This window comes from Meles meles, chromosome 17, assembly GCF_922984935.1.
Source record: "Meles meles chromosome 17, mMelMel3.1 paternal haplotype, whole genome shotgun sequence".
In the NCBI taxonomy this organism is placed as follows: Eukaryota; Metazoa; Chordata; class Mammalia; order Carnivora; family Mustelidae; genus Meles; species Meles meles.
The window spans coordinates 50,153,418-50,167,317 of record NC_060082.1 but is presented as its reverse complement, the minus strand read 5'-3'; the positions used below and the strand labels follow the sequence as shown (position 1 = coordinate 50,167,317).

Below are 13,900 nucleotides of genomic sequence, written 5' to 3'. Positions count from 1 at the left end.
TGTCAGCAGGGCCTCAGCCCCTCGGAGGCTCTTGGATAGAAACCTTGCCTGCCTCTTCCTAGCTTCTGCTGGTGACGGTCACTCCTTAGTGCTCCTCAGTTTACAGCGGCGTCACTCCAATCTCTGCCTCTGTCATCACAAGGGGGGTTTTCTCCCTGGGTATCTCTGACCCCTCTTGTGACGACACTGGTCATTTTGAATTAGCGGCCCCCTGGGCTCCAGTATAACCTTATCTTAAGTAATTGAATCTGCAACAACCTAACTTCCTAGTCAGGTCATGTTCTGAGGTCCTGGGGTGTAGGACATGAGCATACCCTTTTGAGGACACCATTCAACCCCATAACAACAGTCATCAGTGTTGGAGTCCAGATTATGAAATTCTGGAGTCCTGGTTCCCTTATGTCTATTTTCTATGTCAAAGTGCGGCATATTCATTTTTTTCCCCTTCCACTACGTGCCAGCCCTGTGCTTGGTGCTGGGAATATGAAGATGGGAAAGACCCAGGCCTTCTCTTCAAGGAACATCCCGTGTAATGAGGGGAGGTAGACTAGATATCCTGCAACCCCCACGTGAAATGCTACAGTACAGGCTGTGCTTCTCGGCTGGGAGAGAACTTCGTAACTCTCATTTAGGCATGACTTCTAAAATGCTTATGCAACTCTGGAAAGCCCGAAGGGAACTCTTCGTATCTGGACTATTTGACCTCACTCTTGGACCACATAGTAATTTACAAGAATAATTTCTAATTTTAAGTCCCTTGAGGGTAGAGACCAATTTCACGTGGCTCTCTTTACATAGCTTCTGGCACAGAGACACCCGCAATTTGATGTTTAGTAACAGCTTATGGGTGTAAAGGTATTGATAAACTTTGTCCTAATTGAAAGAAAAACCACAGCTGTAGCCCATTCCTTCTCTGCACCTCGAACTCCGCTGTCTCTCAAGGATCCTAGTAAAGTTGCTCAAAAGACTGTGGCAGCAAAGAACTATGATAGGAAATTATGTGCATTTCTCTCCCTCTGGGTTTTCCCAAATTGTTTTTTGGCATTCACTTTTTGATGAGCGTTGACCTGCGAGGAAATCAGCGTCTCACTGCTGACACTCCTAGTCCCCACAGACGTACCCCCACTTAATTCGCTGGAAGCAGAGCTTGGGCACGGGTGTGTCTCGGAGTCTGCCTCTTGTTCGTCTAAATCACTGCATCGGGGTCTGGCTGCAGCTGTTTATTTTTTCTCTCTTTGTCCCTGGGATGTTTTTGTGCCTCACCCCTCGCTCTCCTCCCGTCCCTGGCTCCCTTTCTTTTCCCAGGAGATAGGAAGTCTGAACTTGGAAGCCAATGTGACAGCAGATGGAGCCTTGGCCATGGAGAAGGGACTGGCCACTCTGAAGGGCGAGGTGAGGGATGTGGACGGAGAGCTGGCGAGGAAGGAGCAAGAGTTTGACCTGGACATGGACGCAGTACAGATGGTCAGTTCCCATCGTCCTCCCCGGAGATGCTTTTAAACCTGCCAACATGAGAGACACCCTTTCAAGACTGCTTTGTATTTCTTTTTTTTAGGTAATTACAGAAGCCCAAAGAGTTGATAGCAGAGCCAAGAATGCTGGAGCTACGATCCAAGACACCCTCAACTCACTGGACAGCATCCTGCACTTAATAAGTATGCGGACTCTCCGTAAGCTTCCAGCCGCGTGCTCCGGGGCTACCCCGGAAGACGATAGACCTAGCCCTGCTGAGCGGAAGCCATAGGGTGCCCGCAAGGGTATCAGAAATTGGCTTTATTTCTAGGCCCAGATACTTCAGACACACAACTTTACACTTTCTGGACTCGATTTTACCGTCTAAAGATGGGTCACTGAGTACCTATTGCCCTTGGAGGTGAAGGTCTGTAGCTCAGAGATCTGGGTGCATTTAGGGAAGGCACCTTGAAGCGCAAAGAGGTTGATCATGTCTCGCCCATCCCACGGCAGACTGTGGAGGAAGTATGCAAACTTCACAGCTCAAGAGAGGACGGGACAGTCTGACAGGCCTGCTAAGGGTTCTGACCTTGTTCCTGAGAAGCTCGTGGGCAGTTATGGGCAGAGGAGTAACATCATCGCTGTAGACGGCAGAAAGGCCACGAAGCGGAGGGCGGGAGTGAGTGGAGGAGCCTTGGTTAGGCAAAAGGTGGGGCGAGACCACTTGGGAAAGGTCGGAAGGAATGGAGGAGGCAGGTGACAGAGCCTGAGCCCTGAGGCGGCGGTGTGGGGGGCGGGGGGATTCTCCCACAGCCTGTGAGGTCAAGAGTCACTTGCTGGTTCTGCTGTTTGTCCCCAGCCGGCAGTTATACCTTGATACAACCAGCTGTGGGCACTTGACCTGCCTGGTAGGAGCCCAGAAGAAGTGTAGAGGTGGTAGGTACCTGAGATGCTGCAAAATTTTCAGACAAAATGGATTTGATGGCACAGGGCGGCCGGAATTCAGATTTACAGAACCCCTCCCCTGGGGGGGAAAAAACTGATGAGGATGAACATCCTGGGTTGGTAAAACGGATGGCAAACCCCCATTCAGCCCGTTTTATCAAGCGTAGACTGCGGCAGATAGGGACCAAGGGACTCAGTCACAGATCCCAGCAACATTCTGGAAAAGGCTTGGTTCTACCTTTTAGATTCAGCGGAACCACTTTATTCATTTATTTTTAAAGATATTTATGTACTTATTTATTTATTTATTTTGAGAGGGAGCCCGACACGAGGCTCCATCCCAGGAGCCTGGGATCAGGGCCTAAGCGAAAGGCAGACAGACGCTTAAAAGACTGAGTCACCCAGGTGCCCCAGTTGAAGAACTTTTTTTTTTTTTAAGATTTTATTTATTTATTTGATAGAGAGAGACACAGCGAGAGAGGGAACATAAGCAGGGGGAGTGGGAGAGGGAGAAGCAGGCTCCTCGCTGAGCAGGGGCAGAGCTTGAACCCAGGACCCTGGGATCATGACCTGAGCTGAAGGCAGATGCTTAACAACTGAGCCCCCCTGGGTGCCGCCCAGCTGAAGGACTTCAAAATCCGATTTTCCTGTGGAGTACCGTCTTCACTCACCTCGGGAGATAATACTGTCTGTTTTGTTAAACTGATGACTCTGCTTTGTGGTCCAATAAGCCCCAAAGAGTAAAGACCCTCTAAGGGTTAAAAAACAACAACAACCAAAAAAAACCACAAAAAAACAAAAAAACAACCCAACTCCCCAGTGGAGATTTTAGCAGCTTTGTTTCTGTTCTGAAAGAAGTAATGAAACCAATAGGGCCTTTCAAGAGAAGCTGCGCGTGTGGGGAGTGGTTGGTGGCAATTATTAAACATCTACCAGGCATCCAGGGCTCTGCCAGGTGCTCCCTGGTGTAATATCATTTACATCTTTGAAAGGTCCTTTTAGATGAGTTTTATTCATTTATTTATTTATTATTTTAGCTCACAGAGCAGTCCCCTGAGGCTCAGAGAGGTTGATCGTGTCCCAGGGATCACATAGTAACCCTTGGAGGTGGGATTCGAAGTGAGATCTCTTCGTGGCCAGTGCTCCTGCCCCTTCTGTGAGCAGCTTGGACTGCCCGTCCATGGACGTGGTTGTTGTGTTCCCAAACTTCCTTAACTTTCTCAGCACGGCATAGACCCCCGCCTGCTGGAATTCCGCCCTGCTCCTCCGAGAAGGACCAGTGCTCTGGATCTGCCCTTTTGTCATGGTGCTGTTCCTCCTGTTTGCTCCCTGGAGTTCTGGGCCCTTCACCATGTCATCACCCCAGGCACGATAAAGTCTGGCAGGCCAGTGCGATCCCTGCAGCTCAGATGTGGAGGCAACCTGACCTTGAGTTTGAATTGACCAAAGGTCACGCAGGCCCTATTCACATCAAACAGGTCTGGCCAGGGGCCCTTCATGCTGACGTTAGTTTTAGATTGTGGGTGAAACATACCTGTACATATACGACTGCATTTCATAGGGGAAATAAACGAGCATCTAGCCGGATTCCCACGGACTCAGGCCAGAATGAAGTCTCGTATCATTTCCAAACAGCTGGAATCTATCCTCCAAGTAGCAAAGCATACCTTGGCCTCTAGAAACCCAAAAGCCCAGCCAGTTTCTAAAGGTCTTCTAATGGAAAATAGCAAGATATTTCCTAAGGGTCGTTCAGTAAACATAATTCGGAATTGGTCTTGATCTTAGGGTGAGCTATGTTGGGCAGACACCTTGGACAGTATTCAGTCTCCTGTAACCTTCAGCCTTCATCCTTTCAGAGCATGAACAGTGGGCCCCGATGTGAAAGGAGAAATCCAAGCTTCCTGTTTCTCAACTATAGAGCTCAGAGGCTTGAACTGGGCTGTTCGTAACTTGTAACTAGGCTAGAGCTCTCAGAATATTTTCTGTATTATTTCCGATACAAAAATAAGTCTTTTTTTTTTAGTTTAAAGTTTTTTTATTTTAAGTAAACTCCACACCACCTGTGGGGCTTGAACTCACAACCCTGAGATCAACAGTCAACATGCTCCACCTCCTGAGCTAGGCAGATGCCCCTAGAAAAGCATGGCATATACTGTTTCCTCTGGGCCTACCACTTAAGGGCCTAGAGAGCCCACGCGTGTTCTAGGAGATCTAACCAAAGCCCTTCTATGTTAACTCCTTTCTCATGCCCTCAAATAGGTCAGCCTGGCAGTGTGGACGAAGAGAAGCTGACCTTACTGGAGCAGAAGCTCTTCCGGGCCAAGACTCAGATCAACAGCCAGCTGAGGCCCTTGATGGCAGAGCTGGAAGAGAGAGCCCGTCGGCAGCAGGGCCGCCTCCGTGTGCTGGAGATGAGCATAAACGGGATTCTCGCCGATGTGAAGAACCTGGAGAACATCAGAGACAACCTGCCTCCAGGCTGCTACAACACGCAGGCTCTCGAGCAACAGTGAATCTGCTGTAGAGACTGCTCGCAGAGGCTCTTGGGATACAGAACTCAAGAGCCACCTCCTGTGGCTGGGGTGGGATGGAGACATTTGAGCATGTTGAATGTGCATGTTCAGGTCCACTGAACCTGACCCCATCCCCAAGAGCGTGGCCAGATCAACGTCTTCTTTCACCAGTGTGATACTGCTTGTTTCCTGATGCTGGGCAGTGGGCAGATAGCATTGGGTATGAGACTGGCCAAGGGCCTGGACCCCGAAGGGTGGACTGGATGGAAGGACAAGCTGCACGGCCAGGTGTTTGCCTCAAGAGAGTCTCAGACTGAGTCCTGGAGTACGGACAGGTGCTGCTGGGCTCTAGTCAGCTTACTCTTCAGATAATGTGACCAAAGGAAACATTTTTTTAAACTTTGCCCACCCATAAAATTCTTAATGTCTGAGCAGAGAGTGAAGCCCAGTCACACTGTGGCCAGTAAAATACTGTTGACTTACAGTGTCCAGTGCAAGCTTCTTGTTGGCCGGAGTTCCTCCCACTTACCACCCAGCTGGAAGAAGTGAACAGTGATGGAGTGAGAGGCTGTAAGGCTGGTCCATTTGGACCCATGGTGCCTGCTTGGGTCCTGCCACCTTTGAGTTCTTCTGGGGCCTGGAAGTGACATCCTTTCTCTGATGATGCCGTGACTCGTTAGAGACTACATTTTTATTAAAGCATTTCTGACCAGCTAAACAAACACTGGGAAGGTACTTACTTTTAGGTTTCAAAGTGATAGAGAAATTCAGCTTGGGCATTGAAAGAAGTACAATTATCTAGAAGAGTCATTAGTCCTAATTCAATCCCACTTTTCAAAAAACACTAAAAATTGTACGTGTCTGTGTGTTTTATTTTCTCACTATCCCTATAGCAGAGAATGTTGCTACTCACACTGGAGCTGGGTAGACTCCATCCATTCATCCATCCATCCATCCATCCATCCTGCATCCTTCCTTCCTTCCTTCCATTCATCCATCCATCCATCCATCCATCCATCCATCCATCCTTCCATCCTTCCTTCCTTCCTTCCATCCATCCATCCATCCATCCATCCTTCCATCCATCCTTCCTTCCATCCATCCATCCATCTATCCATCCATCCATCCATCCATCCTTCCATCCTTCCTTCCTTCCATCCTTGCAACATGTATTTATTGAGTACCTGCTGTGTGTCAGGCTGGGGTACAGTGGTGACGTAGTCTCTGCCCTCACAGAGTTGATTGCCTAGTAATGAAGATGAACATTTAAAAAATTAAATTTAAACATATAACTCTTGTTCAATACAAGTGATTTTTATTGCAATAACTCCCTGGTTTGCAACCTCATTTCTCAACAGAACATGTGTTGCAAGACACTCCCATGGGGGCAGTTGGGATTTGGCAAAGCCGGGATGGCTCTGGGTTGTGCACACTTCTTCGCATTCCAGCTGTCACTCCTCCCCTTTCCACACCTGATTGCAACAGACTGTTGAGTCATGACAATACCAATGGGAATTGCTGGAATGACCAGAAGTGATTCCATTCCGGGTTGGAAGATGTTGGTGCAGACTCGCCTTTGTACTTCTTTGGCTTTTCATGGATGTGTTTTTGAATAAAGAATAATTCTTAGATGCCTGTGGTCAGTTTCTGATTGTCAAACTCTAAGGTGGAGGTACCAAGGCAATGGAAACTAAAATGCCACAGAAACAGCAATGAGTCCTACCTAGAGTTCACATTTTCTGAACATCTTGTTTTGCCCTTTCCAACCATTAAAGCCTTTATGAGAGTTAATTGATGCTGTCTCCTAAGCATGAAGAAGGTTTTATTTCTGGAACAACCTGAACAGGGTGGGGTTTTAATTAATATTTTGGTCTTTTTTTCTTTGGCTATGAGATTAAGGTGAAATCAGTAGTTTGTGGTACATTGTCATGTTTTTTAATAAATAAAAATCTAATAAATTAAGGTCCTGAATTGGCCATCTAGCCAAGTGGCTGAGGAAAAGATTACATTCCTGTCCATGTTAACCCCACAAATTCTGAGAGGTCTGATCCCTTCGCTTTACCGTCTGTAGAAGTGAATTTATAATCCTGTCTTGGCATACTAAATCATATATCCTATAAATCTCTCACTGTAATTAACGACTAGTGCCCAGGAAATGTATATTTATTAATTAGGTTAGATTAACCACTGTGTTACAGAGACCTAAAAATGTACATCACTCAAACACAGTAGACATTTTTCTTGTTCTCGTAATGAATGGGGAGAAGGTCGGTAGGATGACCCTCCACATAGTCATTCCAGAACCCTTCCATTTACAACGTGTGACTTCTAAGGTTGCCCTGGGAAACATTTCCATTTCAATGAGTAGAAAGGGAAAAAGATATAGAAGTGGGAGACACCTGGAAGGTTTTCAGGGGCCAGGCCTGGGAGGGGATGCACGTCACTTTCTCTCACGTTCCATGGTCCAGAACCCAGTTTTATGACCACATCTGACTTGCAAGGGGTCTGGGAGATATAGCCCCTGGGTAAGAAGCCATGTCTCAGGGGCAGTCTTACACTTTGAAAGGGGAGAATGCATTAGAATGCATAACTAGTGATCGGCGTCTGTCTTTGCCAAGTATGAGATTAAGCAGTACATGTTCTAGGGAACTTGGTGTGGGATTCCATTAGTTAATACCATGTGATCATAAAGGGATTCCTCGATGGGATAAATTGTTAAGGAGGTCATAGACTGTCTTCCCAGACAAATGAGAGATGATTTCTGAAAAGAGATGGGAAGTGGAAAAGTGACTCATGTGACTCCCTTGGTATAGACATGATTCCCTCATTTCTGAGGACCTGACAAATTACCTCTGAGAAGAGAAAAGGGGTGTGTGGCTGAGAGCCTACTCAGGACTTGGCCTCTGTTGCCAGTCTTGTCCTGACCCTGTCAAGTTAAGGGAGCTGTCCTGTCCTCCCTGGTTCTCATCCATATTTCTAATTGGTAGTGAAAACTCTCTTGTACTTCTCCCCTGAGAGCTTTCTGATTAGTTGTGCTGGTAAGTCATTATGCCTATCATCATCTACTTTGACTCATACGGATTTCTGTTTGGAGGGGGGAGGGTAAGGAATGAAACTGCACAGGCTATGGCTTCTTAGCAGATGTATTTCAGACCTTATCCCAGGATGTGGTTTCTTGTCAGTAGTCTTGGGAGGCCAGAGGAAAGGGGAAGACGATACTCAGTAATGTCCAATGTTTGGAATGAGGCTCAAGGATTGGGATTTATTTATCATGTCTTCTTTCAATGTTTTTGCAGGGTCATGGGAGCATTGTGGCTTCTTGCTGTGGTTCAATTTTGCCACCTGGAAAGTAGAGGTTAGATTTTTTTTTTTTTCTGCTTCCTTTACACTGTGGGCTACATGGAGTTTCCTAAGAAACTCCAAGACCTGAAGCTTACTTTAATGGGTCATGAGAAGAAATGTGTATGTACATGAATATTAATTCATAGTTAGTATATATATTTTATAAGTTAATGTAAGTTAGCAAACTAAACCAGTGTTTATGCCCAATTTTAAACAAGTTTTCAACATTACATACTCTCAGAACAGAGGAAAAAAGTGTTTAGGTTTGTGGCCAATATAGCAGACATAAACACAAGTAATCAATTTACAAGGCATATCAAGCATCATTACCATGGGCCACCAAACCCAGATGGACACGCACGAAGCTAACTAATTCCAATCTTAAACAATAACAACAAAATACATAGTAAGAACCAAAATGATTTTTTTTTAAAAGCACAACTAATCTGACAATCACGTGACTAAGCCCAAAATGAGGAGTCTACAGGGGAATTGCTATTTTACCTTCTGAATCACGACTGATACTAGCTAACGACAATCACCATTTGGATCTATACCAACACACAATGCATGTCACAACTACAAATGAGATAAGAACTAATAGAGCAGAAGTGAGCAATTAACAAATTCTTCTTCTTCTTCTTTTTTTTTTTTGCTTGTTTACACTGTCAAAATGGTGAGTTTAATGATTTTTCTTATTTAGGCTCTTTTATACCAAAAGTGACTTTTACAAGTTTAGTTTTTGCAATTACATTTTTGTTTCATAAAGAACTAATTTCATTAGGGAGCTAAAGCTAATCAATAGGAAACTGAAGATTAGGTATATTCTAAGACTCAATTTTTTTTTCATTGAAAACTCTTAGGTGCAGTTCACAAATTTGCTGATTATTCTTTCCTGCCTACAGCCCTTGGGTGTGGCTGTATATGGTTTCATATCACACATGTGGCATCAGCTAAGCCAGGCAGAAAATCTGCTCTAAGAACATTTTTGTCACTGTCGGCTCCTGTCAAGTAAGACTATGACAAAAAAGGTGACTAATTCTGCAACTCGCAGAGAAGGTTCTGGACAAAGACACAAGACTAGTAGCATTGTCTTGTTTATTAATGTAATTCGAACATTTTGCTGATAAAACTTTTGTCCATGACTATCCTAGCAACAAAATTTTACTTAAAATATTTCACTATGAAATGGTGTTGCAACTTCAGTGTAGTTTTTATGAATGGAGTGATTTTCATAAAGCAAATCTTACTCTTAAAATGGCAGATTCAGGGACCAAAGTGATTTTAAAAAAGAAAAAAAAAGCTTCCCCCTCCCCATGCTAATCCATGAGACCGTTTGGATCAAACTGAGTTTTGACCTGGGCTAGACTGAAGGGAAAGAGAGAAGTTCATTCCTAAGTACCCGGAACAGGCGAATAGGACACCCCAAACTGACAGAGTCAAGAGAGGCCGTGAAGAATTGCGTCCACCCAGCAGCTCTAGGAAGGTGTAGACTGGACGAATCTGACCGAAAGCGTGTGCTCTTATACCACAGTGCTATTCCTCGGGTGTCCTCATTGCAGGAGCTACAAAATTGGTCCCTGTGTCTATCCTCCCCCATCTCACCTGTCGGCCTTCCTGTGGTAGCCTTGGGAGAGATCCTGAGCCTTTCATAGTCTACAGATTTAGTTTTGCGTCACTCTTTTGATGAATGGAATAAAATAACATGCGTCTCTCTCTTAGTCCCCTAAAGTGTGTGTTTATGTCAGTTTGGGAGAGGAGATGCGGTTGTTAAAATACAGTCATGTCTTCCTATAGTTCTCTGCCTTTTGCTGCACTTTGATGACTGAGCCTCACTTTCTACTTAATTAGAACAGTGAGTTCTTCTATTTTTTTCTGAGAAGCTGAAGCATGAGACCAGAGAATGCCGGGGAAGGTTCACCATGCGGAGATGGGAAGAAGAGCGTCTCTAGAAGCTCTGGCTCTGGGTTTCAGGCACTTCAATAAGAGACTTTCCTCCCCTGTTCCTATGTACATTCAAGGAAAATGAAAGCAAGAAGGACCCAGAGACTGTCTGGAGGAGGGGGTGGTGAATGAGGTACCAGGTAGCAGCACAGAGCTCCCCAGAGGGCCACTCCTTGAGGAGAGTCACTGGCACAAAGGGTTTCCCTCCTGCCTGTTCTTACCCATATCAGATACTTTCTGCAGAACGGGAGAGATGTTTTTCATCGGTAAGCAGGAAATGAGGCTCCTGACCCCTCTTAACAAAATCATTGCAGCCCATGCCTTTCTCCCAATCTCAGAGCCATCCCAGCCTTGAGTTGGCCTTTGGAGGAAGAAGGGGGACCCCAAAGGGGAAATCAGGGCCTAGAGGGCAACCTCATGGCACCTGGGGCCCTACTTCAGACTCTGAATCTTTCTGGTACTAGGATCCCAGCCACAGTGTCCTGCCTTGGACTGAGGAGGCCTCTGACCTCCCCCTAGCCAATGACGAATGGCACAGTTTGGAGAATGGATAATTCTACCCAAAAGGAAATTCACTTTTTCTTGGATTTAAGGAAAGCGATTTTAATACAATCCCTGCGATCCACCAAGATAAGATCTGCCCCCTTTCATTCCAGACATCTAACGCCCCTGTTCTTTTTCTTCCTGGGCACCGTCCCACCCCACGCCCGCCGTGCACAGCCAGCCCCACAGGTTCCCTCTCATGGGCTGTGGGCTAAAGGGGGCCCGACCACAGAGCCCATACGAATAATGGGGTGCATCAAACAGACAAAAGATGTTTGGTTTCTCTGGTCTGCTCATGGAGATCCTCAAAATAAATTAAACCATAGATAAACTTTGCATCCTTGAAAATGTTTTCTTTTCTTGGCTTAGGGCTGTTTTGCCCAAAGACTCTTCTGTCTCTTTCTCTCTCTCTTCAGTGTCATCTTGGGCATTTGAGGTCTTTCTATTCTCCACAGAGCATCCTTTCTTGGATTCAGAGGGTCACTATTTGGGGATTTCCTCTAAACTGCTGAGATCTCTTGATTTCTGAGCTATAACCTTCCTCCCCATCACATCCCTTGTCCCTCGTCCCTCAAGACTGGCATACGCAATGCCATGGAGAGGAGCACCTGGGTGAGACACGGTTTAAGAGAAAGATGCCTGGTAAAGGCTGAAAAGAGTAGAAACCACACATTACCTGGTCAGTATCATGGGGAACTCGGGGGGACAGAGATCATGTGGTACAAAGTCCTAAGGGTCAGGGAAACCATATCCTTTTGCCAGGCTCTACACTTGCTGTATAAACTTGGACCAGCCATTTAATCCAGCGGATCTCTGCTCCCTCATCTTTGAAAGGAGAATGTTGAATCAACTAATCATCTCTGAAGGTGTTGTTTTTTTTTTTTTTTCCCATATAGCTTCCATGGTCCTTAACCAGACACTGAGACCCAAGAATAGGTTCTTCATTCCTTCCTCTGGAGATTATTTCCAAAATCTGAAAGGAATAATACCTTCCTGGATGCTACCTGAACATGCTCTACTGCTGCATCCAGTTCCTTTCCCTGGAGGCTATGAAGACTGCCACAGACGTGAAATGTGTCCTGAAGAATGGTGTCCCTGATGTCAGGTCTCAGCCCACCCCTCCGGGGCCGTAACTGGTACTCGATTTTGATTAAAGCATCCTGTTGCTCAGGGACCCATTCTATGAAGACAACCAAAAGCCCAAGAGCCAGGGACTAGAGCACAAGAGGATAATTTCCTTTTGGCTCTCAAAACAGGGCATGAGTGAGACCCGAACAACTAGAACAGTCTGTCAGAACGTTTTGCGGGAGCAGCAGGAAGGTAAGAAATTAGAAAAAGGATGAAACCATCTAGTGGCTCTTAATGCCCTCTCCGCCATGATCTCTGTTCCGTGAACCCACTCCCCTGTCAGACAGATTTCCTCAGGCAGTGACTGTAGTTCTGGGCTCTGCAGGAGATATGACCAGCTCCAGAAACAAGGCCGAGGTGCTGCGTCTCAAGAAGAAACCGACCTCGGGCACCGCCTGGGTCACCGTAGGAAGAGAAGGTGAGAACCATTAATTCCGTTCAGGGCAACAAGCCTCTCTCTCCTTGGTCATCCTGGACTTACATCATGACAGAAAATGTTCCCAGCCAAACAGGCAAGAAAAAATTCCAATTAGCAAAGATCTCTAGGGTTGAGTGAATTCCTAGCATGTTTTATTTCAGAAATGCCTGCATTAGTAGGATTTGGCCTTGAATAGGTGATTCTTCTCAGAGGCAGGAACGTGGCTGGGTAGGACCTCCAAGGGCTTAGGTTGTGACCTGAAGGATTCTTGGGAACGCTGGGCTGGCAGGGAACCCACTCTGCCATCAGTCAAAGCCCAAAGGAGGATCCATACAGATGCCACCTGGATTTAGGGATGGACCGGCTCTGTGTGATCACAGGCGCAGAACATCGGGACAATGGTCTTCTGAAACTAAGGAAATGGACACAAATTCTTCTGAGAAACCCTACTATTCCCAGACCTGCCTCCCAGGTTTTGGAAACTGAAAGCCTCGGTCCTGAGCCTAGTCGGCAGCTGCTGTGTGTGGGGGTGTGTGGGGCGTGAGTGGGCAAGTGGGGGGTGTCGGGAAGGTGGCGGTGGCTTGGCCTTCTTTACTGGGTGCAGCTCTCACGCTGAGGCTGGCTACGGTGTCCTATCCAAAGGGAAGTTACCACCACAGGAAGGCATCAAGACTACAAACATAAAGAACCACGGACACGGATTTCATCCAAATTCTATGAGGAGTGAACAACAACAACAAGAACAACGAAACAAAAGAAAACAAAAAACAAGAGAAAAAGTTAAAGAAAGAAAAGAAAGAACAAAATAGCCCTTCGTGGTAAAGGGCATGCTGGGAAGGCGAGAGCCAGAGCCGCCTCCCCAGAGCATGCTGGGAGCACGGGCACCGGAGCCGCTCTCTAGAGCATGCTGGGAGACAGACACCAGCACGTCTCCAGGGACTGCACTTCCCCCCACTCCCACCCCTATTCCCTCACCCACCCCCAACCCGGAGACGAGAGGAGAGTCTGTCCAAAGATGACTGCTGAGTAGGGTGTACGGTGGTTCTCTGCAGGTCCCCCCCACTCTGGAGGGTTGAGTCAGCAAGTGGGGGGAACAGTCAAGATGAGGAGATGGAGACACAGAGAGGCAGGAGAAGAACGGGGGCACTGACGGAGACTGGAGGGGCCAGTGTGTTGCCGGAGGACGAGGGGAGAGTGGAGCGGAGCGCCGGGGGAATGCTAGCCCGAGGTGTTGATGTACAGCTGGCTCTTGAGAATGTAGTCGATGACCGGCTGGGACAGGTAATCCACCACGTGGCCGTCCCCGTGCTGCAGGGCCAGCCTGGACGAGAAGACACGGGAGTCAGAGGACGCCTTCCCTGACCAAGGCCGAAGGACGCGCCTGCCCACTCTCCCGGGGAAGGGGTTTGCCCGACAACCCAGCCTCTGCGTTTGCTTAGGCTCCATAAATGGTTTCCCTCTTGGGGACACAGCTCGCCTGCCCCAGAATTCCTCCCCGCCCTGGGGACTCCCTTCCATCCTGGCTCTGCCATTTCCCAGGAGACCTTAGGCAAGTTACTTAAGCCCATCTGTTCTTCAGTTTTCTCCTCTGTAAAAATGAGGCAAATATTTGGGC

General features: G+C 47.0%; 2 protein-coding genes across 6 annotated transcripts in view; one reads left to right on the top strand and one right to left on the bottom strand.

The window, feature by feature from the left end:
• LAMC2 (laminin subunit gamma 2) overlaps positions 1–5,961 on the top strand; it is a 58,174-nt gene extending 52,213 nt beyond the window's left edge. For all 4 annotated transcript variants that reach the window (XM_045982768.1, XM_045982770.1, XM_045982767.1 and 1 more), the window contains exons 22-24: positions 1,306–1,464; positions 1,556–1,655; positions 4,657–5,961. In XM_045982768.1, coding sequence (XP_045838724.1) covers positions 1,306–1,464; positions 1,556–1,655; positions 4,657–4,910 — 513 coding nt within the window. In that variant the 3' untranslated portion in view covers positions 4,911–5,961. The remainder of the gene's footprint in view (positions 1–1,305; positions 1,465–1,555; positions 1,656–4,656) is intronic.
• Positions 5,962–8,397: 2,436 nt separating this feature from the next.
• The window catches only part of NMNAT2 (nicotinamide nucleotide adenylyltransferase 2), a 196,022-nt gene continuing 190,519 nt past the window's right edge, over positions 8,398–13,900 (bottom strand). For both annotated transcript variants that reach the window (XM_045982765.1, XM_045982764.1), the window contains one exon: positions 8,398–13,606. In XM_045982765.1, coding sequence (XP_045838721.1) covers positions 13,504–13,606 — 103 coding nt within the window. In that variant the 3' untranslated portion in view covers positions 8,398–13,503. The remainder of the gene's footprint in view (positions 13,607–13,900) is intronic.